Below are 26,807 nucleotides of genomic sequence, written 5' to 3'. Positions count from 1 at the left end.
ATTAAGATATATTTTTCGTTCATCCAGAAAAAATAGCGTTTTTCATACGTTTTGATTTATGATCTATAAGTGTCATATTAACAGATATGTTTTTTCACAATAAATATTAATATTCAAAAAGATAAACATAATAAAAAGTTGTTTGGATAAAAGGAGGAGACAGAAATATAAATCAAAAAAGAAATCATTTTGTGGATGATCTTTTAATGTGTATGCATGAATAAAATGTTCAAAATATTTAGAATATGAGTGAGGACCACACACGCGAGTAAAATGTAAAATAAATATATTCGGTCGTGACCTACAGTACTTAATTTTAAATTTCTGGAAAAAATCAAAAATAATTAAATGGATTTTATATCGAGATTGTGTTGTGTTTCGAGTGAAATAAAAAAAAATTAATATCGATATTCGTCAGTAAATAATTTTATGCTATCATCGTTAATTATTCGGGGAGTGCTTTCAACAACAAATTTTTAATGACATTTTTTTGCTGTTGTTCATTTCATCATCCACTGGCGCCTCAATATTTTTTGTATGGTTGACTGATATATGTTTATATTAAGTATGTACCTAGGACATATATGTAGTGATATATATAACTGATGATTAATATGGAATAATTATGAATTTTTAGTGCATTAATTAATTTATTTCAATTACGGAGTTAAATGTAAAAGTTATTTAAAAGCTCAAGTGTATCCAATTGAATCAGTGCATAAATTTTATGACAGAACAACAATTATAGCACCACTTGATTTAAAATAATTTTTGATTTATGGATTGTTCTGCATTTACTTACTGTTCAATTTAAATCCGGAACTGCATTTAATATTTGAATGCAGATATATCTTTTGTTCTGAAATGACCCACGCAATACATTATTTTATTGCCATTGTTAAATTAGAACTATAAATTCAAGTACAAAATGTTTATAAGTTATGAAGAAGTTTGTTTTATTGCATTACACACCCTCCTATGTATCATTCCTTTATCACATTCAAAACTATATCGGTTGCCAAATGATCACGATTTTAATAGAAGTAAGTGGGAAGTGGTTAATTTTTTTGTTGTTGTTGTTATGTACTCACAAATCCCAAATTTATCAATTTACAGGAAATATAAATAGTGCAAATAGTTTGCCATATTATTTGAAAGTGCCAACAAATGTAACCGCAATTGAGGGTTCGAGTGTAATTTTATCATGTCATATTGAAAATTTAGCCGATAAAATGGTTTTCTGGATCAGAAACTCTGATTTACAAATTTTAACCGCCGGATTGGCAACGTTTTCATCCGATTCACGATTTAGAGTTAATCATGAGAATACAATTGATGAAAAAGATTGGAGTCTTCTCATCACAAATGTTAGATTAGAGGATAGTGGACTTTATGAGTGTCAAATAAATACGGAAGTAAAAATGAAACTCAACATAAATCTTACAGTTAAAGGTATGCTTCAATTGTGTCAAAATGTGTGATGAATGAAATATTGAGAAATCACAGTGTTTAAATTAAAATTGGAAATTCATTTCAGAATATGTTGAGATGATGGAAATGGACTCACCATTTCTTCCAAATTACGGCGCAGCGATTGATGGAAAGAATTTAAATGTTTTAAAACGAGGACAAACGATCACGCTCACGTGTAAAGTTTTAACAGAGCATGAAAACAGTAACAAACATTCCAGTCAAATTGATTGGATGAAAGATGGAGAGCTCGTAAGCTTGAAGGTAATTTATTCTCGCTATTTCAACTATCAAACTCAACCCACACGACTTTTTTAAATTCTAATTTACAATAATACTGGAGCTATTTTCTCTCCTTTCAATAAAAGCATTTCAATGTATACCCAATTTATTCAGACAATAAATTAGCAATGTTCATTCAATGCTCTTCTTCATATTCCCCAATTTAGATTTCCATTATAAATGGTGGATAAATTATAATTTCAAAATTTTTGTTTCCTCATGTTTTTCTATTGTTTTTCATTTTCATAGACGCGAAGCGGCGGAATAAGTATCAATACAGTTTGGTCTGGAAAAAGTGGTACAAGCAAGCTCACATTATCTGAGCTGCATGAGAATGATGAAGGGAATTATTCATGTACTTCAAATGGCTTCGTCTCAGATGCCGTCACGGTTAGAATCATTACAGCAATGGAAGGTATGATACTAATAAAACTAAATCCGTTTGTTCACAAAAACACGAAACCGTACTTTCTCTTGGGGCTTTAAAAATAAACTACTGTTATTACCTTCTTGAAAACTGTTAAGCTCCTTTCATGATGTTTTGCACACCCAACTTTGAGTTTTAAACTCATTTCATTGACATTAAGTAGAATAATGTAAACACTAGGAAGCACATCAAGAATACGGACTATCAAAGTTAATGTTTCGCCTCATTGAAACATGTTTGCGTTTAATGTTAAAAGTTTTAATCCGTAAGGATCGTTTGAGATTAGTTTGAGAATATTTAATATTCAAAACAATACATTGAAGATTGTCATAGATATAAGGTAAGAATTGTAATAATAATGTGTATATTTCCAAACTTTACTTGACAAATTTCGAGTTCTTGTTAGCAAATATTTATTTTCCTAAATATTTGGATACAAAGTTTGAAGGAATAACATAACATTAAGACAAGACAAAAAACTTTGTTGAGCTGTAAACCACTCATAAAGGAATAATTAATCAAGAATACCGCTTTTGGAACAAAAAGGATGTTGAGAAAAAATTGTATATGATACCTTTTGAAATGGTTTCAAATGTTTTTATTGTATTCAGGCATTATCCATTTCTACTCATTTCTATGTAAAAAAAAGTCATCATTAAAATTATCATTCATGAGTTTTTATGAGGAATAGCAATTCTTTTATTTCTCATTTCTACACATTTACGTGTCAGTGATTTTGAATGAAGGAATTCTTTTGAATGAATATTTTCAACGTGTGTGTCTTATCGTTTTATGTTCGCATTTCGATATTTAAGAAGACACTTATCTGAAGCATAAAATTTCTCATGTATACATATTCTTTTCATTTCATTCCATATTTAATTTCAACGTTGCATAAAAATTTTAGCAAAACGGGAAATACAAATGAATGTTCAAGTGTTAATAGGTCGTTGTACCGTACTATGTCAGACAGTTACAAATTCAGAACTTTTCTGCTAAAGAAAATATACAATAAGAAAAATTTACGACTTTTATACGAAACCCAATTATGCAAATTTTGATTGAAAATGTGATGAGAAAATAAGCCAGAAAGAGTTTACAAGCAATTAAATCTTTTTCCAATTTTCTGTAGATTTAAGCATAAAATAATTTCTGATGAGATGTTTAAAAATTACAAATATAATGAAGAGATTTTATCATAACTCTTCATCTTAAGCAAATAACGGTGAGCATTTGCCTGAAAATTTATTCTCGAATTTTTCACAAATTGTCAGTTGAAGGTGATAACAATATCGAATTACTCGTAAACGATTTGCGATGAAACATTTTTTTTTTCCTTCTCTCCTCTTAGACGTGAGGGAGGAAGCAACCTTTTTAAAGCATCAAAATATGCGTTTGAATCTCTTTAATGTAAGGAGATCTCAATGGAAGTTTAGGCCGATGGAAAGGTGTGTAATTTACATTCCTAAAATTTCTCCAACACATATTTGTGATTGGGATGTGAAAAATATGCATTAATGATGTTTTTTACTTCTTATTCATTCATATATGAGTTAGTCCAATAGAAACCTTCATTATTTGCTATACTAGAAAATAAAATAAAACCTTTGATAAACGGTCAAAGAAGAACCGCAAACCCCTATTTCAGAATAAAAAATTATGTTTGAAAGTAGAGGCGAGAAGTTGAGGTAAACCGAAGAATTTTTTTCAATTTGATAGTGATATTGAAGCGTGAGATATAATTTTATCAAAATTTTCTTTCTTCTTCCCCAATTTTAAAAAACATTTTCATACCTTGGGGGTAAAATTCAATCATATAAAAATTGATGTTGAAATCGTTTTTTTTTCCTTCAAGAAAAAAACACGATGACGATAGTTGCCTTGCTCCTTAACTCGTTTCCTATTCCTTAACACTTTACTCAGGGTTGTTGAGCAGGTGCTTATGCATGAGTATTTGATGTTGTCTGATTTACCTCCTTGACTGAGATACAATCAAGAAAATCTGCGGATTTGTATTACTTTTTTCACAGATACTGTTATTCTGCAAAGTCTGATTTTATCTGAGTGCATCAATATCATAGCTACCACCCTGTCTTCATCAAGCAGAATATTCACACATTTCATTGCAGAAAGAAGAAATTGTCTGCCAAAAAATAAATGAATCGTATAACATAAAATCGATAAGTTTGAAATTTCATTATGGCTTAATTTCTTTCAATCATTCTTTTATGCTGTGTACACACATCGTCTATACATCATAATGATGATATTACAAGGTGCGAACATAACTTTTTGGCACTTGTCCCCTAAAGTTATTTTCATTTAATAAATGGTGAAAATATGAAGTTTTCAATGTTCTTGTCATATTGAAAATTCTAATGCAATGACGAAGCAGACTTATCGGTCTTACGTTTTCTGTTTTTTTTTCCTTTCTTTTTTTGGAATATGTACTTAAGGAAGAAAAAAAAATATCGCAAATATTTTGCTGCGGAAATTTTCGTCTAACATAAAAATCTACCTCATGATGAAGAGATAAAGGAAAGTAATAAAGTCTCGCATTTGTAGCACCTGGTTTCATCTTTGCATATCATTGGGATTCTATAATAGCAGTAATGAATATTAACAACTTCTCAAGATTTTTATTTGAAGCATTTTTCTTGTATTATTAGCCTTACATCTTTTATTATTAGCTGTATAAATTTTCATTACTTTAATTGGAACTTTTCATTCATAATAAGCTGGTGTTTTTGATAACATTATGCATAACTTCAAGTATTTTCTTAGAAATGGAATATCTTATTGAAAATATACACGATATAGCTATTAAATATTAAGCATTCTTCTGATTTTTCCACGGTACATACATAAGCCCACACTGAAAGCTGTATAATCACCGTGAGAAAATCTCAACATTTTGTGAATTGACAGTTGTAGGTTTTCGTTCAAACATCAATCCAAATGCGAAACCTGATCGATAATATTTTTAAAATAGCATCAGAATATAATTGAATTATTGTGGTACTGTAATGTGTCCGTGAAAATGTGAATCTTAGTCTGTTATGGCTTAAAGTCATTAACTTTGACATTTTCTCTACTCTTTACGTTCCACTGGTATTTGTTCATCAGGTTGTTTGTTGTCAGTATTTAATCCACCTGTCTAGTAAGCTCAAAATCTGAAAATTTCTCCAGTTTCTTCATACAAATTTCCCTAATCTTGTCAATGAAATGAAAACGTTTAAATTATGAGTTTTTCAAACACATTTGTCACTTAATGTTTTAGGGATGTAAGGCGGTTTTGAGATATTCTTCACCTGAATATATACATACTATTAAATATTTAAAAGTCAATTTATTTGCTTATTTTTTATAAATTTCTTAATATCCTTTTTTCAGAGAAATTCGATCAGCTTGTCACAACACAAAATAATGCAAATATCAGGTGTATCAACTTAACGAGTTTCATGTATATCTTTACTTTATTTCTACTAAATGTTATTTTACATTAAGAATACATTATTTTGTACTGTATATATTATTTCACGATATCTTGAATTCAAAATTGTTAAAATAATTAATAAATAATATTGAAAAAAACTTAACCTACAAATGTAACCTCATTTTAAATAACAATTTTAGGTATGTCGTGTCACAAAGTTTTGTGAGTATAGTTCTTATTTTTTCAAATGTCATCATTGATTTACCCGAGCGACACAAATGATAAAGATTCCGCGGTGGCTTCCATATGGCTCTAAACAATAAAAAAGGTTTAGCGAAGTCCTAATCCTATCCGTGGAAGAGCTTTTCTTTGTGTCGCCCGGGTTACAATCCTTATTTGTTTATTGAAATATACTAAAATGTTTAAACAGATAAAAACGATACTTTTCTGGGTACCTTGAATCAACCATATGTAAACATTTATAAATTTTAAGAGCTTGAAATATAATTTTGTTTCAATATCTCATTTCGAAAAGGATGACAAATTTTTCAGAAAAGCATTTTGTGGTTTATTAAAAAGCAAAACTTTATTCCGTAAAAATTTCACTCAAGGTAATTGCTTTAATATTTTCTCCCAAAGAGACATGAGAATTAGAGTTGTTGCAAAATAATAAATTAAGGTATTTTTTTGTTAGCAACATGTTCAAAGCCACTGAAATAACTTTTCAAGATTGTTTGCTAATAAATTTGCAAATGTGGAAGTTTTGTTCCAGATCACGAAATGATTTTTTTTTTCGAAGCAAAAGTGACTAATTTTTATGGTAGTGACAAACAAAAGTAGAATCATGAAAGTTTTATCTCAAAAACGAAAAGTTTTTTTAAATTGAAAATTTGATGATTTGCATAAGATTTTACCCACAGAAATTCTTCAATTCTTCATACATATTTGAAAAGAGTTGCAGTAAAAAGAATGAAAATTTAAAATCCTTGAAAATCTCTTTCAACATAGTTAAGCAACAGGATCTCATTACCACTGAAAAGGATCATCATATGAGGAAGTTGGCAGTAAAAATCTTACGTAAGCGTATCAATTGCTGAAGTTTAAACTTAATATATTCAAAAATAAGTTTTGCTCCGTAACTCATTTTGCTCTTCGTTTAAAACATATAGCGAAATAAAATGAAGGAAGTACCAAATACAAAATGAAATAATAAAAATGAGATTAAAATAAAGCAAAAGTATATTAAAATCATGAAGCATAAAATTCTTATATAAACATTTTTCACTATAAGGCGTGACGTTTAAGGACCCGAAATTTTTTAGAAATATCGTTTTATTTGATGGTATTAAAATGTTATAAAAATTATGCAACAGTCCCACAATGGTAATTAAAAACATAATTATACTATGTAACTATTTAATGATTCATTTATAAAGTGTTAGTTGTAAAAATTAAAAATTGATTTTCATTCAGTAAACAGTATCTCATTAATAAGTTTATAAGTAAACAAGGTCAAAAATGCTTGATTCTTATTCTCTCTTGAGAAAAATACATAACAATGAACCATTGTGATTAAAAGAGACACAATTTGAATTTGTAATGATTCTATTTTGTTGGGCTTTTCTATAAGATGTGCTTGACAATGATTAGGACGATGATTTTCCATAATATTCTTGAAAAGTATCAAAGCGTTATCACTTACGTGTCAGTTATTATCGCAACGGGTGTGGGGTGTAGACAGGTGATAATTTTATCGCATAGAAACCAGAAGCTTGTTACTATAGCACAACGAAAAAAGAGCAGACTGTTCTCAAATAAGCATTTTGATGTCATGTCTACAAACGTAATATAATTCTGCTTGAGGCAAAATGAACACTTACTAAAAAGCAAGTAATTGTAAATCTTTAATGAATTTATAAAACATTACACTTTTTATTTGTTAAACAAAATTCTTTAGAGATTAAAATTCGAATGTTAATTTTACAATGTAGATATTTCAATAAATTATGAACCATAAAATTAGGGATGTTAAATATGAATATTGAGTTATTTACTTGTAAATAAAAACCAAAACAGATGTAACATAAAACCCTTTTTTTGCTATAAAAACTTTTAATTGGTTATTCTTGCTAGGAAACCTTTCAAGTTTCCAAAATTTGAAAACATGCTAAAAACAATTGAATTATACAGCCGTAAAAACATTCCTTCGAGCTCAAATTCGAAAGCATTTGTCATAAAGCTTCAATGTAAAATTAAAATTAAAATTAATTGTGATATCTAAGCATAAAATGGCATAAAAGAACTCAATTTTAATAATGTAATATTTGTTTAAAAAAATCTGTGTAAATACTTACATATATGAAAGAAAGCTGTTACTTATAATTTTGAATTTTTTGAAAGAAGATGTTATGGGGAAGCAAGTTCATACAGGCATATCTGCTAGATGGAAAAATATATTTGATTTCCAATATTCCTTTTCAAGGTCTGTTCTTCTACTTTGAGCAAAAGAGGTCGTTTCCACTGTGAAATCGTAGATGTGTTCATGCGTGAAAATGGAAAGAGTGAAACATCAGCATTGGAATGAATGTATTTCTCTAGGAAAACAATGTTTTATGAATTTACAACTCTTAAAGGACTGGAAAAGAGAAGTATGTATTATGCCAAATTTTGTATTCCTTTGATAAACGTTAAGAATACGCGTAAATAGAGATGTATGTAATTTTTATCTCCTTCTTGTTCTGCTTTGTTTTGTTAACCCAATGATTTTTCTATTTTCTGCCTTCAATTAATCATCTCATTAGTGTTTGGGGATGGAATTTAAAGAAGAATTTTTTTTTTTTTTAAATCGCGACTAAATTTCTGAACCCTAAATTCTGTTAAAGACTTGAATTCAGGGAACTTTATTTCATATCTTCATATTTGATAGCAGTGAATCACATAACATTTTTTTCCCGTTATCTCAACGAGTCCCTTAACAATATCCTAACATATTCCCCATATGTATTGGGAACAAGAAGTAATAGAAAAAAAAATGAAACGAAGAAAAAGTTTTATCTTCGAAAGCATTACTGAGCATCGTGAATTTATATACCTATATTTTATTTATATACAAAATACAAATCAAAGTGGGTAGAATAAAAGTTCGGTAAAAAAAGTTTTGCGTAAATTCTTGCAACCATGCTCTCACAAACATTCATTATGAGTTTTAATCAATTGTTTTATTTTAGTTTTTTCTATGTACATGCTTCATTATTTTCATTACTTTCGAAAACATATATGCATGTATTTATTTGCTTCGGGTATTATTTATACAATTTTACAAAATCCAGAGAGAAAACTGGAGGAAATGCTTCATATATATGGAATATAAGGAATGTTGAGTAAATATTAGTTACCTGTGTGATACAAGAGCTTCTTTGGTTTAAACGAATTTTCCTTTGAGACATGAGCGAATTAATCTGCAATATCAAAACCAGAGACAGGTTTGTTAAACAAATACTTCCTATACCGCATTTTATGTTTATATAATTTATTAATTAGCTCCTTGTGAAAAGTTTCTATTTCAAAATCTTTACATTAATTTTTAATTTACATTTATTGTTCTATGTTATGGTGTCGTTCTTACTGTATAAGAGCATATTCTAGTATAACATTTATTAACCTATCAAATTCTGGGAAAAGGATGTACATGCATGTACATTTGTATTGGATACTTTAATTATCTTCTTATAAATGTATAAAAGGATGAAAATGGTAGTGATATAAACGGAAGGGAAAATCACAACATGAAATTAAATTTTGTGATTCTTACATGAGCTGGTTGCTAAATATATACAGGAGTCATAAACCGCAATAGATTGCCACAAAATTTTGTTCTCTTTGTGTGTGCTAAAAGAATTTATTTCTACGGTTTCTATTAAAGGATCGAATCTTTATAAACATCTGTTTTCAATGCTAAATGTTTCAGAAACGTCTGAGCAAATTGTTTGAATATAGACGTGAGTTTAAGCTTCAATTTCTTCCCACTTTTTTTTTTTTTTTTTAAAGGAAGTGGGCAAAGTTTTTCAGGTAAAAGTTTTATTTTGGTTAAAATAAAAAAGTTTTCTCGAAAGATAAATCTCCAACTGTTGATATTGCTTCCCCAACATATATATCTAAAATAATGAATTGATTACTGTTTAGTTGCATTGTTTACCAAAAGCTATACATCATTTCTACATGTGTGTGTTGGTACAAGTGTATTCAAACTGATGATGATTTTTCCCTGGTTTTCTTATCAATAGTATATAAACCTAGCATTATGTTACTGAAAAAAAAAGGTTCTACGATAAAATTACCATAAAACGCATTGGACCCAATGCTTGTAGCATTTTTCATGATACAAATTTGAATTTGTTTTTTTAAACTTTTACTCTTTTATGCCTTTTGTGATTTTAATTTTATTACAGTAAACATTCTTAGGCCCTTAAAGCAATCTCCTTTAGATTCAATAAAATAATATTTAAATTGCTGGTATAAACTGTATTATTCGGTCACACATTGACATTTTAAAACATTGGCAGATAGAAAAAATGGCTTATAAACCAATTGACCAATATAAAAATCTTTATAGCATAAAAATAAAAAAGGAAAGAAAATAAAAAAGCATTTCATGGGCAATCTTGAATCGTAATACTTATTCTATACAAACACTGACACACACACACACACAAACAGTATTGAAGGTCCAAATAATGATAATTTTTTGTTTATAAGAATATTCGACATGGGAAAAGCTACGTGATAAGGATTATTCAAACGTACTCTTGTTGAACATTTGAATGGACGTATGAATAAAAGCAGATGTTCACTTGACATTTCACTGAGAATTTCAATATAAAAGAAATAATGTATAATAAAAGTTAGGTATTCTACAAATCATCTTTAATATATTTCAACGTCAATCAAAATTTAATTCTCCATTGAATTGGATAAAAGGAGATCTAAATCAATAAAATAAGCTTTTTCACTTCTACAAATATAAAATTTCAATAACAAAATATAGCATTGAATTTAATATCATCCAAATACCTACCTTTTAACATATTTTTCGAAAATCATTGATAATGTCAAGAAAATATATTATAATGTGTACGTATAAAGCTTTATTTTTTATTTTTGGAAACCCTATATAATTGATATCCATGATGTTATCAGCCCTTCGTCCATTACTCACGTTTAAAGCAAGAAATCATCAATTACTTTGCGCCCCATTAAATGATACCTAGAAGAAAGGAGCACAATGGCCAACAATGAAAAACATATATAATATAATATAAAAAAGGCCATTTCAATGGATATAAAAGAAGTCTGTAAAAAATTAAACAACTCAATATTTCAGCAACACAATATGATTTAGTATTTTGATCTAAAAAATTGAGTCTGAGAAGCATTATAAAGATTACAAAATGGCCAAGTAAAAGTGAAACGGAAAAGGGATCCTCATGAAATCGATAAAATAGCTGCTAACATTGATATGGTTGTATTATATTGATATCATTTAAATGGACTATCTCTCTAAAAGAGATTAGATACTTCCTCTCTGGTTTCATTATTCTCGCAATAAATTGGGATCAAATGAACTTAAATCACACTCGAGCATTTCAAAGCATCATTGATCTGAATCATAACGGAAATTGAGTTTTGTCAAATGTTAACACGAAATCATTTCATGGTAAATTGTATATACTTAAGTTTAGTCAAGACAAATTTACTGAAATCATTGTAGCAACATTCAGCATACTGTATAAGACAAAAAACAGAAATCTATCGCATTAACTTTTGCCCTTGTTTGATGACTTGTCTAAAAGCAAGTAAAAGCATCCTTGTAAATCAATGAATACAATTTCAGTTTGTAAAGAATGTTGGTTTGCTAGGACAAATAATATTGAATTCGAGATATGTATATTGTGCGGTGAACTTAACATCCTTCAACCATTCAAACTTGTGTAGGTGTTCATAACAAATGATGATAACAGAATTATTTGAAATTTGTCTCCATTTCTCAGAAGAGCGATGGGGTATCATAATTATCATGATGTTAAATGCTCTAGCAAAAACAAAAAAGCACATCAACTAACTTAATATGTATAGATATATATTTTTTTATGAAAAAACAAAACCCTTGAAGCAATCAAGAAATTAATGTGAATTTGGTTGGAAACCAAACTTGATGCCCTTTTTATGATTAACTTTGAAACATCTAATTAGCTTAAATTCACAGAATATAATTAAATAATTTCTTATCCCTGACGGCACATGGCTGAGGAAAGGTCGACACTAAAACGGTAGATCACTGAAAGTTTGGCATTCCAAAATATAAGGAACAGTGTCGTAAAGCTAAATTTATGACGACAGAGAGCCTCTGTCTAAACGGCATATACAATGTTGGTATGTTTTATGAACAGTGAAAAATATAGCTTTTTATTTCAAGTGAAAATTCTGTGATCATCTCTATGTAGTAAAAACATTAAGGCAAGGAAAATAACTTAAAGCTAAAATTTTCACAGTGCCCGACAGTTTGATAGAAACCATAAAAAATATTGATATTTAATTTTTTTGACAGTTCCTTATATAAAAAGCTTTGAAGTCTTCAAAGGTAGAAACAACCTGTTAAATCTGAGCAAATATTCGAAGCAATTTCCAATTATTTATTCAAAGCTTTATACATTATTTGTGTGTTTATTTTTATTTTTTGCTTTAATAACGGCCTCAGAGATTTATAATTATGTACTTGAATTTCAGATCAAATTCATAAGGAGCCCTATAGTAACTTTTTTATTCAGAGAGCTTTAAGAGAAATCGAATTGATTTGTAAGAAATAAAAAAAAATAAAAATCATTCCATTAAAAGCCATTTTAATCTTATTTTTCTTTTGAATCAACAATTAAGAAGCCATTAGAGATAATGCGTCTACTTATAATGATGCTGTGGACGAAATATGTTTGTGATATACTGAAAATATTTTGGAGATAATTTCGCAAGGCAAAAAAATCTTAAACATTGTACAACATTTATTATGTTACTTTAAACTTTTTCCATTTCACTTTATTTCTCTCCTCTGTTCATAACAATGGTGAAGCATTAAATTCTTTTTTTTCTGAGTTGCATAAATTAGAGGAGAAAAGTAGAAAAAAAAATGTTTCAGGAAATAAATTGCATTTCCTTTTTTCTCTTTCTCACTCTATTTAATTTGAACATCGCATTACTGTACATTTATGTACTATTTCTCTCTAGGGTAAAAAAGTTGTTTCTTAAACAGAATCAAAAACATCTTTTTATGACAAAACTTGATCAAAGATGGAACAATTTCAAAATTTTTATTACACTCATCTACACCGTTCATCTTAAAAGTATAATTCATAAATACATATCACGATAACGACTAACAATCCTCCAAAGACCTTCAAATTGAATTTCCTTATGGGGTCGTTCATAAATAATGTTCATTAAATAGCTTAAAAGTTATTTAATATCAAAAGTCATTTGTTTAATGATAATAATAATTAATCATATTAAGAATAATACCTTATTATCATTATTTAAAACGTTTCTAGGACTCTTAAGACGCTACGGTTTGATAGTTAACAACAATTCTTAAATATATATTGTGTATCAGAGTTGTCAGGTAGGTGCCTACCTGTATCATGGCAGCTTAGATAATATCAACGAACAGACATACCAAGATAGGCAATTGCTAGACAATTCATGATCTAACGCTGCCTAATTCCTAGTTCCCGTCTTTAAACTGGTAACACTTAAATAGCCGATTTATCTAACCTTCCGAAAAATCACATCCTTGTCGTTATCCGCGTCTTTCTAAGCTGTATAGTTTTCACTTATTTTTCAACTGTTAAAATTGTTACTAATATTCCATTATTTTTTTAAAAAAAAGTTCGTTATTCTGTAATATTAAACAGTACCTAAGAAGTGACAACTCAATTTGATGAACGCCATTAGATTAAACCAATTTAATAAAATTGGGCTACTTTTTTGGTCAAATCAGTCAGAAAACAAATTATGATTTTTCTTTAGACACCCTTCTCAAATGATATTGGATATAATAAGAGAACGACGCTTCATGACATTAATGTAGCAGAAATATCATAACTGCTTCATTTAAAATAATATAAGCTTATTTATGCTACTGAATTATATTAGAGACTGTTAGAGACAAATGATCTTGAAATTTATTTTCCAAAGGATATTGTATTAAAATGGAAAGTTAGTTAATAGCATTTCCAAAAGGATCCTACATATTCGTCTGAAGAATGTAAATAGTTTATTAATCATTCTTTAATAACATAACCAACCCAAATGCTACAAATAATAGATTACATACCCTATTTAAATTGAAAATAATAAAAAGTTTTCCCTTTCTGAAAACAATGACTTAATTAAGATTTTTTGTCTCCTTTGTTTATGCTATGCTTTTCATTACATTCATGTTGTTGTAGATGGATACGAAAAAATCAGTTTACGTTAATCGTTGTAGCGCATTCCCTTCATAGTTTACATTAAAATACATTTTAATGTTTGATAAAAAAATACAAAAGGAAAAAATTGGCGTTAAAAAATCACAGATATTGTGTGATTAATGAAGCGCATTTGACACAAATCCTTTTTCAAAAAAAAGGAGAAAAAGTTAGGGACAATGTGTAATATTGACTGGAAAATTAAATAAACTCATTGTTTATGCATCATGAATTTTTTTTGCTGACAATTTTGCGAGTTTGTAACATTTTGTCTGCTTAATTTTTTGCGACGGTTCATGGTGGAATAATTTCTGAGAGAATTCTGTTAATATCCACCCCCCAATTTCGCCACATAATATCATTTAGTATTATTACAATAAAACTTTTTAAAAAAATCCAATTAGAATGTAAATGATTAACAACAGTTTGAAATAATGCTTCGCCTTAGTCTACGCAAATTTTACTTGCTCCAAAAATAATATTCAATATCCCATTTTTGTGGATTTAAAATGTCAATCTATATAGATCTCGAATTTTTCATTTTATTTCATTTCATTTTCTGTTGTGCCTTTCATTCTTTCCCAAATATTTACTTTCTTGTTACTGATGGAGGAATTGGAAATTTAAAGCCTCATTTGATTCGAAATAATTTTTAGAAAGGGATTTCTTCATTTGAAAGAGAAAAAGTAAGCATTCCTAAGAGATTTGGTTGAAAGAAGGTCGAAACTCTTGAAATGGGATGATACTTATTGAAGCTTCATGAATTTTGTATTAAGTTTTAACAAAGTCAAGGTTGTATCAATTTATAATCACATTCAAACTAGGAAAGATTCTAAATTTATATTCTCTTATTGCTTAAAATGGATTTGTGTCTGTCTGTATTATATTTTCTTGCAAGAAATAGATTGTCCTAATTTAGACTATAAAACATATACATGTAAAGCATGATACGCTTGACTTCAATTTTGTTTTTTTACAAAATTTCATTAATTTTAAGCTTCTATGATTTCAATCGATTAATTCGAAATTAAATGAAAGCATGAGTTTCTCTCGTCTAATAATTTTGTTTTGATGATGATGTTCTTTTTTATTCTACGGTGGCTTTTTCATCAAATTATCGTTTTATATGGTAAAAAAGTTGAATGTTATTTTTAGATTCCAAAAAAATTTGAATTTCAACCAATTCAATTTAAAATTCTTTTATAAAGTGAGCGTACCTTGATGTTTCAAATAAAGTTCATCTTTTTATATAAACGTGGCATGTGTGGGCGATATAAAAAAAAAAAAAAACATTAGCTTTGCAGACCTTAAGATCCATAGCTGCGCGTTTATATGCGTTTCATGGCTATCGGGAGTTTAACGAGGGAGGATTCGCCAGATCTCTCGCTCAAACCTAGACCTACAGTTTATAGTGGAATCCGAACCACTTCTTTGATGACATTACTGCCTGTAGCCTTCAAAGGGAGGCTATGAGCCGCGTTTCCACTACATATGATTCGAAAAAGGACACGTGAAAAATTTCCCATGCCGAGTCTCGAACCCATGACCGCTAGATCGGTGTTGCAATAATTATGTACCGAAGTACTAAACCATTCCGCCACCGAGCCACCTCGACTCACAAGTGTGGGCGATCAACAAAGTTTAAAATCCCTTAACTTATATAAACTCTCTTCTCTTTGTCCATTCGTCATTTGAAATTCATTGAGATTTAAAATTGTTTTCCATTAATCTTTATCATGTTTTTGTTTAGGATTTCAGATACTGTTTTACTTTTGCAAAGTAAAAGGCGGAAATCATCGATAACGTAGAAGGTTTACCATTTTTCAAGCTAGTAAGTTTAAATTGCCATCATGAATAATATGTCTGTCAATGTTTAATTTATATGAGGGACACGGGTCATGTAGTTTGTGTTTAAATTTTACGAGTAAAAAAAGTCATATATTCAAGAATAAATTATGGATGAATATTAAGTTTCAGGTTAGTGATTTAAAACGGGATCATGCATATTTTGAAATACTAATTGTTTTAGAAATCACGTCAAATAATGAAAGCAACAAGTACAACAACATGTTTTACAAATGTTTGCATGAAGCATGTCTCTTTGGAAAAAAAAATCCTAAGAGAGTGGATGTGTCAGAAAAGAATTCTTACATGTGTTTAATATATGTTGTGTGTGAAATAATTCATTTGTATTTCTCTACAAAGTAGTCAAAAGAGTGAGAAGTAAATCAATATAAATGATTTTTAGTAACGAAAATCATTACACAAAATAGTAGAGAAAAAGCCGGTCAAGAGAAAATGCATGTGCGTTCGATTTACGGTTAAGATTGTGGTATGTATTGTATAAACAATGTTATGATTGTATTTGTGTAATGAATAAAAAGTCAGAGAATCTGAAATTTGCATAATTAATTAAATTGTGAGGAATTTTACCAAAATTAAATTAGTGTGACCGCATATCATCACAATAAGCTATTTCTCATTTGATGGAAATAGTTCAAATAGTGAATTTCTCAATACAAAGAGTGCAAAGTTGAATGATCTTGATATAAAAATAAAAATCGAAGATCATGCTCTTTTAAATGTGAATGTGATTGTAAGAGTGTATTGAAAATTACTCATTTTTTACATGCTTTTTTTTTGTGATTTGAGTCATACATTCTTGTATTGTTTTGAAATCGTACTAGACATCAGTTGTTCTGTTTATGTACAGTGAAAATGAGATTAGAAAAATTTAAGATTAGTTTAAGTGTTTGATAAGTTATATACTAAAAACCAGAGGTCGTAGTCGGAAGGTTTTTAGTCGGCTTTAGTCGACTAAAGTCGACTAAAATTTAGTCGACTAAAGCCGACTAAAGCATTACAGATTTTTTTCTTTGTCGACTATAGTCGACTAAAACCGGCTAAAGCCGACTAAAGCCGCGACTAAGATCGACTAAAATGAAATTTCTACACTTGTGAAGTATATGGAATTTCATATAAAAAATTCCATTTTTTTAATTTCGAAGTTCGAATCTCATAATATTTTTTTAATATTTTTTCAACATTTAACTACTTTATAATCTCAGAAAAGACTAATTTTCTTATTCTAAGATGCAAAACTCCTGAAAAAGCCGATTTTGCATAGATTTTCTTATTAAAACGTGTATAATTCACGAGAAATCCGAATTTTGCCTCAAATTTCTTATTATTGGATGAAAAACACTAATAAATACTGAATTTTGCTTCAAATTTTCTTTTTTACGAGAAAGCCGATACAAAACTTGGCTTTCCTGGGTTTTTTTTATCCCAAATAAGATAATTCAGGCAAAATATAAAATTTTCGAGAGTTTTTCATCCAAAAATTAGAAAATCGAGACATAATTCGGATTTTTTGTGAATTTTTCACGTTTTGATAAAAAAAAATCTATGCAAAATCGGCTTTTTTAGGAGTTTTGCATCTTAGAATAAGAAAATTAGACTTTTCTGAGATTATAAAGTAGTTAAATGTTGAAAAAATATTCAAAAAATATTATGAGATTCGAACTTAAGCTTGTTGAAAATCAAAAAAAGGAATTTTTTATATGAAATTCTATATACTTCACAAGAGTGAAAAATTTCATTTTAGTCGATCTTAGTCGCGGCTTTAGTCGGCTTTAGCCGGTTTTAGTCGACTATAGTCGACTAAGAAAATTCTCAGAAATTTTTTAGTCGGCTTTAGTCGACTAAACAAACTTTAGTCGACTATAGTCGACTAACACCGACTTCGACCTCTGCTAAAAACTAAAAGTTCTATCTTAAAGCAGTTTAGTTATTTCAGCCAATTTATTTCAATTAAAAGTATGAAACTATAATTATCAATCAATGTCGAAATGCTTGAACTAATTGAAATCAATAAATAAGTGTTGAGAAGTGTGAACAAAAATTGATAAAAAAAACAATGGATCATTCTGAAAAAATTGAGAAGAAAAATCCCAGAGAAAGTGCGAATGTCTTATCACAATTATTCTTTTTATGGTCGGTACCGACAATACTACGGGTGAGTTTTGTTTTCGCATTTTTATTTGACAGCGAGAGAAAGATAAAAATGAAATAATAAAAGATATGAAATTACAGACCATTGTTCCCAAACAATTTTATTTTATTTAATAAATTACAGGGAGCCTTTCATGGTTTAGATTGGAAAGACCTAACGAAATGTTTACCATCAGATAATTCTAAGGATTTAGGGGAAAAGCTTGAGATGTAAGTTACTTGAAATCTTATTAATATTCTTAGCTGTTTCATTGAATTAATATTTTGAAGAAGAACATGTGATACTTCATTTGTCTATATGCGTTCTTTTGGATGTAGTGGAAATATAAAAACTGACCTTGATAATAAACCTTGTCACGTTTTGTTACATATTTGAACTTGTTATCAAAGTTTTGTGATCTTTCGTTCTTTATCAATAAGTTTCTTAAATACATAAATTATCTTTACAGCGACGTTCAAACAGTTTTGTTTATATTGTTTCTATTTTGTCGCAATGACAGGAGGTTTCGCTACAAAACACTATTAATGGGTATCTTGGTATTTTTATCGGTGTCTAAAAGACAATGAGCATACTCACCTAAATAAGCGTGTTGCTTTCTTTGTACATGTTGGATTGAGTTTGGTGTAAATTTTACCATTGCTATTCTGTTTGTGAGCAACCTTTCAAGAAATATTCATATAGGCTCATAATAGATAAGCTTTAATTTATCATTTTAAGTACATATTCCGACACAGGAATCGATCGCCTGTGGTCCATTTAGTGGGAACAGATAATACCAAGAGAAGGTGTCCACTTGTCATTTGGTCAGCTTCGGAGTCAGACTTTGGCTTCCCCAATTCCCCCTAAATGATTGTGCTTATGAGTATTTTCAATTAATTTAACTCAGCATGCGCAATTTTGTGAACACACTGATGAGTACTCGAAAACATTCATTATAAAAGTTTCAAATTTAAAAATTGTATTGAATGTAAAGATCTAATCTTCCTTAATTGCGCTGAAAAATTAAAAACTGTAATTATGTTAACGATTCTCATCCTTGAAAATAAATTAATTTACTTTTTTCAAGAAAAATTATATATTATTATCACCTATTATTAAAAAATTGAAAGACACCAACAGCGTTGGAAGCTCTAATAAGATTTTAAAATGTTTTATTTTAAATTGAGTTATAAAATGTTCACAAAAAAGTCAGAACTTATCTGCTCTCTATGGTTTTCGCTAACCAATATAATAAGTGTAGTATACTGTCAGTTGATGGAAGTATAATTTACAAGGTTTTGTTCTTATATCAATACGTGATATGTGTATTTATGGGAGAATACTGATAATATATTTGTTTAAAAATGTTATCAGCTTCTGCTGTCAGATGGAAATTATTTATCGATTCAAATATTTTTATTCAATGCATATATTAGTTCTGTAAATAAGAACTCCTATTTTTACTTCAAAAAGCGCATTTCCTGATGAAAAATATTAAAGTAAAAATCATAGGAAAATCAATCAAACAAATAAAGATGTAGAGTTTACAAAAGAATATATAAAAGAAGAGGTGCAGTTGTCAGTTTTTTATTAATACATCCGTCTGTCTGTCAGCATATAAAGAATCATTTCCCAAGTCGATTGAATATGATTTTTATGATTTCAATGTCTTTTTATTTCTTATCAAAATGGCAGCTGAAATGTACCACTGTTACCATAACTTTATATTGATTCCAATTATTCTTCTTATGTATGAAGCTGTTGTGCTATTTAATAGATACAAAACATTAACATAAAGCTGTATTCTTTTAGAGCCAAAATTTAAAATAGTTTTCCTTGCTAAATAGCACCAGAAATCAGATAAGAAGCTACAAACTTTCCGTCGGTGAAATAAAAAAAAGCATGTAAATGTTCCAAATTATACCTTTCAGTTATCACTTTTCTTTTTATCAGTGACACATTTAACTTAAATTATTTTTAACGACATGACAGACAGACATCCTTACCGATGTGCTGCTATACATCACATATTCTAATGCATACGTCTTTCTTAGATAAAGCATATTCCCATTTTCACAAATTTCCTTTAATACTCAAAAACGTTACACAAGTTAAAATGTTGATGCTTCAAGTCAACGTAATCTAATCAGTGGAGCTTCAAGAGGCTCTAGAAGATTTACGTTAAAATCTTTTCCTCGCCTTTTCTTCAGCATTTCTAAAGAGAGTTGTAAAGATCTTAGATTATGTAAACAGGTTTGCCGCGATACATTTTTCTCATGACATAAATCTTTTCCTTTTTTTTTGCACGTCTATTGTAAAAAAATTGTTTATGTGTTTATTTCAGGAGTTTAGTATCGAATATCAATATCAGTTTTCAGTTTTCCAAATCCAAAATAAATATTTGAATCAAATCAAAATATGGATCTGAAAGTCGAGCTGATATTAAACCCTGATTTATTCATTTCACTCAATTGAATGACTATCAGAATCATAACTCATTCCCCGGATATTTGAACAATCATCATAACTTGATATAATAACTTATTCTTTTTTCAGAGAATGGGATAAAGAGTTGGAACAAGCGCGAAAGAAAAATAGCTCACCACATTTGAGAAATGCATTATTTAGAACATTTTATTTGAGTTGTATTGTCGATGGTTTTCTTGTATTTACATTTACCCTCCTAAAATCAATCACTCCGGTCTTTTTGTCTCAGTTACTGATTCAATTTCAAAAACCACTAATGGTGAATGTTAATGAGACTGCTATCATACACGAGAACGCAACCACATTATCAACAACAATCATTATGGCAAGCACCACAGAATCAACCATTATATCAATCTCTAATGAAGATGACGAGAATATTTGGGATAAGGTTTTTCAATATATTGCGTTTATTTGGTAAGTTTGAAATGATTGATTGTAGTTTTATGCCTTTTTAGCGCATTTTTCTTAACAATATGCTAAATTAATTTTACTAAGTCTAGCCGTTCCTTATTTTATATTACAAAGAAACGTCTTGTGTTAGAAATCAATATTTCATGTTCATGAACTTGTTTCCTTCCTTAATGATATAAATCTATATCTATATCTATATCATTTAATAGGAATGATCCATTTTGGCTGTCCACAATAGTGGTAGTATTTACGTTTTTATCATGCATCTTAAATCATCATGTTGATCTTCGGCAAAGATTTGTGGGAGCTAGAATGCGTATTGCTTGCTCAGCTGCAATTTATCGGAAATCACTAAGAATGTCAAAAAGAGCAATAACACAAACATCTGCTGGAAATATAATAAATCTTCTATCCAATGATGTAAATAGATTTGATTTTGGATTCATCTATGTGCATTTTATATGGGTACTTCCAATTCAAGGTGGGAAAAATTAATGTAATTATCTAAAAGTCAACAACCTAAAGCTTTCTTCCTTCCAGCTTGTCTAATATGTTATTTGATTTGGCGAAAAGTGAAATATGCAGCTATCGTAGGAGTCTTGGGACTTTTGTTAAAAACAGTCCCAATTCAAACTGGATTATCACGAATTTCAGCCATTTTAAGGTAGACTGCCAAATCAATTTAAGCTTTTTTGTGCATCGTATGATGATAAATTGACAAAAAAAAATTAATTCTTTTTTTTAATCGACGAATCATTAATTTAGAATGAAAATCGCAGTACGTACGGACGATCGAGTATCTAAAATGAATGAACTTATTCAAGGGATCCAAGTGATTAAAATGTATGCTTGGGAAATACCATTTAGGAGCGTTATCAAATTGGCACGCAAAAAAGAGGTGGATCAAATTCAAATGGCCCAATATATCAGAGGAATATATATGTCAACTATGGTATTTACTGAACGTTCTACTTTATTCCTTGCCATTCTTGCATGTGTATTAGAGGAACGTGCAGTGACCGCTGATTTAGTGTTTTCTATGGCAACATTTTTTAATGTCCTTCAATTGACGGCTGCAATATTTTATCCACTGGCAGTATCGTTAGGAGCAGAAGCACTGGTAAGCCAACTTACTATGATGAGTGAATTTATGATTTCGACTTCCACGCAAATAATTAACCTTTCGAAATTTAAATGGTTTTTTGATGGGGAGTTAGAACAAGTCAACTCCAATCGTGATTGTTGAAAGGGCGTATTCAGGGGAGAGTTTTGTAGGTCAAAACCCCTAATTCAATTTACTAGGCGATCCATACAAAAAAAAAAACAAACCCCCTTCCTCTAAAAATGTCTGGTTACGCCCCTGGATTGTTGTAGGAGAAAATATTTCTATAGTTCAAGATCTACTAATTTCTGTATAATCAATCATGCAGTCCAAGCACATATATAAAAATATGTTGTGGTGAGCGAAGAAGAAGTTCGAACGAAACATATTTAATCATTGCTAGTTTGTAAACGAAGATGTTAGATTAGCTGTTTATGACATATTAGCTTTTAACTTTTAACACTTATCTACCTCTAAATACAAGCGTGGAAGTTGATGACTTTCTGTTTAAGACGTGCTTTTTCATTTACCTTTTCATTTGGTGTTTAAAAACTTAATCATGTTTAGAAAAGTGTTTAGAATTTCAATTCTGATTCAGGACATTAAATTTTTGCTTATGGCAAATTCAAAAAGTTTTGGAATCTAATATTGGGTAATTCATCATTCAATTGTAATTTTATATTCTGACAGGTTTCAATAAAAAGAATCCAAGATTTTCTGAGTCTCGAAGAGCAGGATGTTTTGTCAAATGGATTCAAAAAGAATGAATCTAAAACGAAATATGCTGTTGGACTATCCAATATAACAGCTTCATGGACGAGTGATTACAACAAAACTCTAATAAATTTAAACTGTCGAATGAAGGCAGGAAAGCTTTGTGCAATTATTGGACCTGTGGGTAGCGGTAAAAGTTCCATTTTTCAATTACTACTTGGTGAGCTTCCGATTGAAACCGGTGATATTTACATCAATGGTGACATAAGCTACGCCTCACAGGATCCATGGCTATTTTCGTCAACAGTACGAAACAATATTCTTTTTGGATTGGAATATGATAAATTACGTTATATGGATACTGTGAAGCATTGTGCATTAGAGACAGATTTTCAACAACTCCCATTTGGAGATAAAACATATGTTGGGGAACGTGGAATGAGTTTATCTGGTGGACAAAAAGCACGAATTAGTTTAGCAAGGGCTGTATATAAAAAATCCTCAATTTATCTTTTCGATGATCCCCTCTCTGCTGTAGATGCTCATGTAGGGAAGCATTTATTTACAGAATGTATTGGACCCAAAGGCTATCTAGCGGGTCAAAAAGCAACTAGAATTCTTATTACACACCAAATTCATTTTCTGAAAGAAGCCGACTGGATAATTGTAATCGACAAGGGCAAAATTGTTAGACAAGGCACGTGGAATGATGTAATGGATATTGATTTATATCAGTATGTTTCATCTGATTGTGAAAAGAATGATGACACATCAGATGTCGAATATCCGCATAGTGATGATGATGATATACCATATATTGATGATACACCAGATCCAAAAGGCTATTTAAAACTCAGAACATCAGACACAAAAATTTCATCTCGTTCATCAGTGGAACGTAGTTTGGAAGACTTGAATGTGAACGAACAGAAAAATCTTCGCGATGAAGATAGAAATGAGAAGAAAATTAAGTTTGGGAAAGTTTTCATCGAATATTTCCGTGCTGGTGCTTCTATCCCGATTCTTTTAAGTGTTGCTATATTCTTAATTTTCTCTCAATTTGTTACTTCTGCCTCGGACTATTTCATAACGTTTTGGACAAATCAAGAATTATTGCGCATAAATCAAATGGAGACGATGTTTAGCACAAAAGATGGTCTTTATATTTATGGATTTTTAATACTTGCTGTCATTAGTGTAACTTTATCAAGAGGTTTCATCTTTTTTTCTGTATGCATGCGCGCTTCCAAAAAGCTTCATGATAAAAGTTTTTTGAGTCTTCTTCATAGTCCGATGCGATTTTTCGACTTAAATCCCGTTGGAAGGATTCTTAATCGATTTAGGTTTGTAGCATGATTGTCAATTTTCAACTCCAGTTTTCAATATTATTGACTTTATTTTATTTTCTTCTTATAAAATATGAGTTTCAATTTGAGCTTTCGATTAAAGTTAAAATGGGTTAAAAAGAAATATATGAAACGATCAAGAACAAAAATCTTGAAAACTGGAGTAGAAATTCTATAATCGACACTTACATACACAATATACATTCAATTTAGTAAGGATATGGGTGCTGTAGATGAATTGTTACCAAAAGCAATTATTGAAGCTGTACAGGTAATGACGTAAAATCTATTTTTAAACATTTTTCTTCAACAGAATTTTGAATTAATGGCATAGCACATAAAGTTAAAATGCTGTATATTGAAAGGATATTAGCTTAAGCTTTCAATTGTTTAATGCTTTTTTAAAAAAAGTTTCTAATCCGCAAAATTTTTGTTGAACATGGAAAATACATAATTCACGTTCGAATAATTTTATCCGATAATTTTTCTTTTGTCTTTATTTTCTATAGAACTTGTTAGTAATGATGGGAATATTGGTTCTCATAGCATTAACTACAACTGGATATACATTTTCAGTAGCATTAATTATAACAGCAATACTCTATGGACTAATACTAAAAATGTATTTACGACCAGCTAAGGATATAAAAAGATTAGAAGGAAGTAGTAAGTATCTATAATTTAAAAAGATATTTTAAACTTTCCAAATTTCACATACATTTAGCAAAAAGTCCTGTATTCGCTCAAATGACGTCAACCATATCCGGAATCTCAACAATACGAGCATCAAAAATGTCGGAACAATTGACCTCTGAATTTGATAAGCTACAAGATGTGCATTCAGGTGTTTGGCAAATACTCTTAAGCATTAATACAGGTAATACTATGGTAACAATTGAAAGTCAACTTTCTGGTTGCTAATAGCTATAAAAAGGAAATATTTTAACTAGATATTGTTGTCAATTGAATGCTGACGTTATCATATCTCTCTCATACATGTTTCTATACAAAATAATAGAAGATTATATTCAATTTTATTATTTTCTTGAAAAATCTAGCTCTCGGATTATGGCTTGACTGTGTTTCATGTGCCTTTGTAGCATCTATTTGTTACAGTTTTATAATAATGAATGATGAAAAAACATCGAGTTCGAATGTGGGATTAGCGATATCTCAAGCATTAATTCTAACCGGAATGGTTCAACATGGAATAAGACAAATGATGGAATCATTTCAACTTTTTACAAATACTGAACGAGTAATTCAATACATAAAATTAGACCAAGAACCTTCAATAACAAAAAAACCAACAATGGATTGGCCATTTAAGGGTAATACATTAATGACTGATTATTGGAAATTGGGTTTTTGTTGAAATTCATGAATTTTATTTATTTAATCCCTTTAATTTCCATAGGATTAATTGAATTTAAAAATGTTTCATTATACTACGACATCAACTCACCACCTTCTTTGAAAAATTTAAATTTCACCATCGAAGCAGGAAGTAAGGTTGGAGTAGTTGGAAGAACGGGTGCTGGAAAGAGTTCAATCATAAATGCACTTTTTAGACTATCTTATATTGATGGTCGTATTTTAATAGATGGAATTGATACTGGGAACATCAATTTGCAAAGTTTACGATCAAAAATTTCAATTATTCCGCAAGATCCGGTGCTCTTTAGTGCAACTGTCCGGTATAATTTGGATCCATTTAATGCCTTTACTGATGATGAAATTTGGAAGGCCCTTGAGACTGTCGAAATGAAAACAGCAGTAGGTGGTCTGCAATATATGGTAACTGAGGGAGGCAATAACTTCTCTGTAGGTGAACGTCAACTGATTTGTTTGGCTCGAGCAATTTTAAGAAATAATAAAATTTTATTGCTTGATGAGGCAACAGCAAATATTGATCAACAAACGGACTTTTTGATTCAGAAAACTATTCGAGAAAAGTTTTCAAACTTTACTGTATTTACCATAGCACATAGACTTCATACTGTTATGGATTCTGATATGATACTTGTAATGGAGAGTGGCTATGCAAAAGAATATGACATACCTTATAAGTTACTACAGCAACCTGATGGATTTCTAAGAAGTCTGGTCAACAATCTGGACATTTCGGAGAAACAGCAGTTGATTGAAGTTGCTAAGAAGAAATATGAAGAAATTTTAGACCACAAAAAAAATAAAATAGACTCAATTTAAATTTATGATGTACACATTCAAGCATGTGATTTGTTTTTTCAAGGATATTTTAATAATTCAAAATTTTCATTGTTTGTCTCATTTTTCAATAAATTTAAATTCATTTTTCCTTAGTAACTATAATAGATAGGTACTTAAAATAAATGGTAGAAATGAATGCACATAATAAAAAAATTTTAAATTCAAATAAAATAAATTAAAATTTTTTTAAAATAATTTTCTTCATTCTGTCTGTCATTTCGCTCTTAGCTCCGTCCCTTTTATATAAACACCTACTTACACCTACTTCTGGACTAGTTTAGAAAATGATGCTCAGATGTTAAATTGATTCTAATTTAATTGTGTTGATATAAATCCCAATAGAAACCCGAGGGGTAAATTAATATCTGCCCACATGCTCGTTGGGGTTTT

At 29.5% G+C, this 26,807-nt stretch overlaps 2 protein-coding genes across 3 annotated transcripts; both read left to right on the top strand.

Annotated features, from left to right (window-relative positions):
- LOC139088327 (zwei Ig domain protein zig-8-like) lies at positions 1–5,778 on the top strand. The gene is made up of 6 exons (XM_070637505.1): positions 1–565; positions 638–1,043; positions 1,117–1,452; positions 1,538–1,734; positions 2,002–2,167; positions 5,573–5,778. Exons 2-6 carry the CDS (start codon positions 929–931, stop codon positions 5,683–5,685), a joined length of 927 nt encoding a protein of 308 aa, XP_070493606.1. The 5' UTR covers positions 1–565; positions 638–928; the 3' UTR covers positions 5,686–5,778.
- Positions 5,779–15,824: 10,046 nt separating this feature from the next.
- On the top strand, positions 15,825–26,564 carry Cftr (CF transmembrane conductance regulator). Of its 2 annotated transcripts, XM_070637503.1 has the most exons (13): positions 15,825–16,909; positions 17,914–18,146; positions 18,267–18,352; positions 20,679–21,026; positions 21,233–21,504; positions 21,564–21,687; positions 21,789–22,143; positions 22,816–24,182; positions 24,399–24,456; positions 24,695–24,851; positions 24,910–25,062; positions 25,244–25,516; positions 25,603–26,564. In XM_070637503.1, exons 2-13 carry the CDS (start codon positions 18,048–18,050, stop codon positions 26,394–26,396), a joined length of 4,086 nt encoding a protein of 1,361 aa, XP_070493604.1. In that variant the 5' UTR covers positions 15,825–16,909; positions 17,914–18,047; the 3' UTR covers positions 26,397–26,564. The 2 variants fall into 2 exon arrangements, with proteins under 2 accessions (XP_070493604.1, XP_070493603.1); XM_070637502.1 differs by lacking the exon at positions 15,825–16,909 and having other exon boundaries at positions 17,717–18,146.
- Positions 26,565–26,807: the final 243 nt, after the last annotated feature.

Source organism: Chironomus tepperi, unplaced genomic scaffold (genome assembly GCF_022539635.2).
Source record: "Chironomus tepperi strain 1889 unplaced genomic scaffold, CSIRO-AGI_Ctep_v1 contig_161, whole genome shotgun sequence".
Taxonomy (NCBI): Eukaryota; Metazoa; Arthropoda; class Insecta; order Diptera; family Chironomidae; genus Chironomus; species Chironomus tepperi.
The sequence above is the reverse complement of the archived record's forward strand: the minus strand, read 5'-3'. Positions and strand labels throughout refer to the sequence as shown.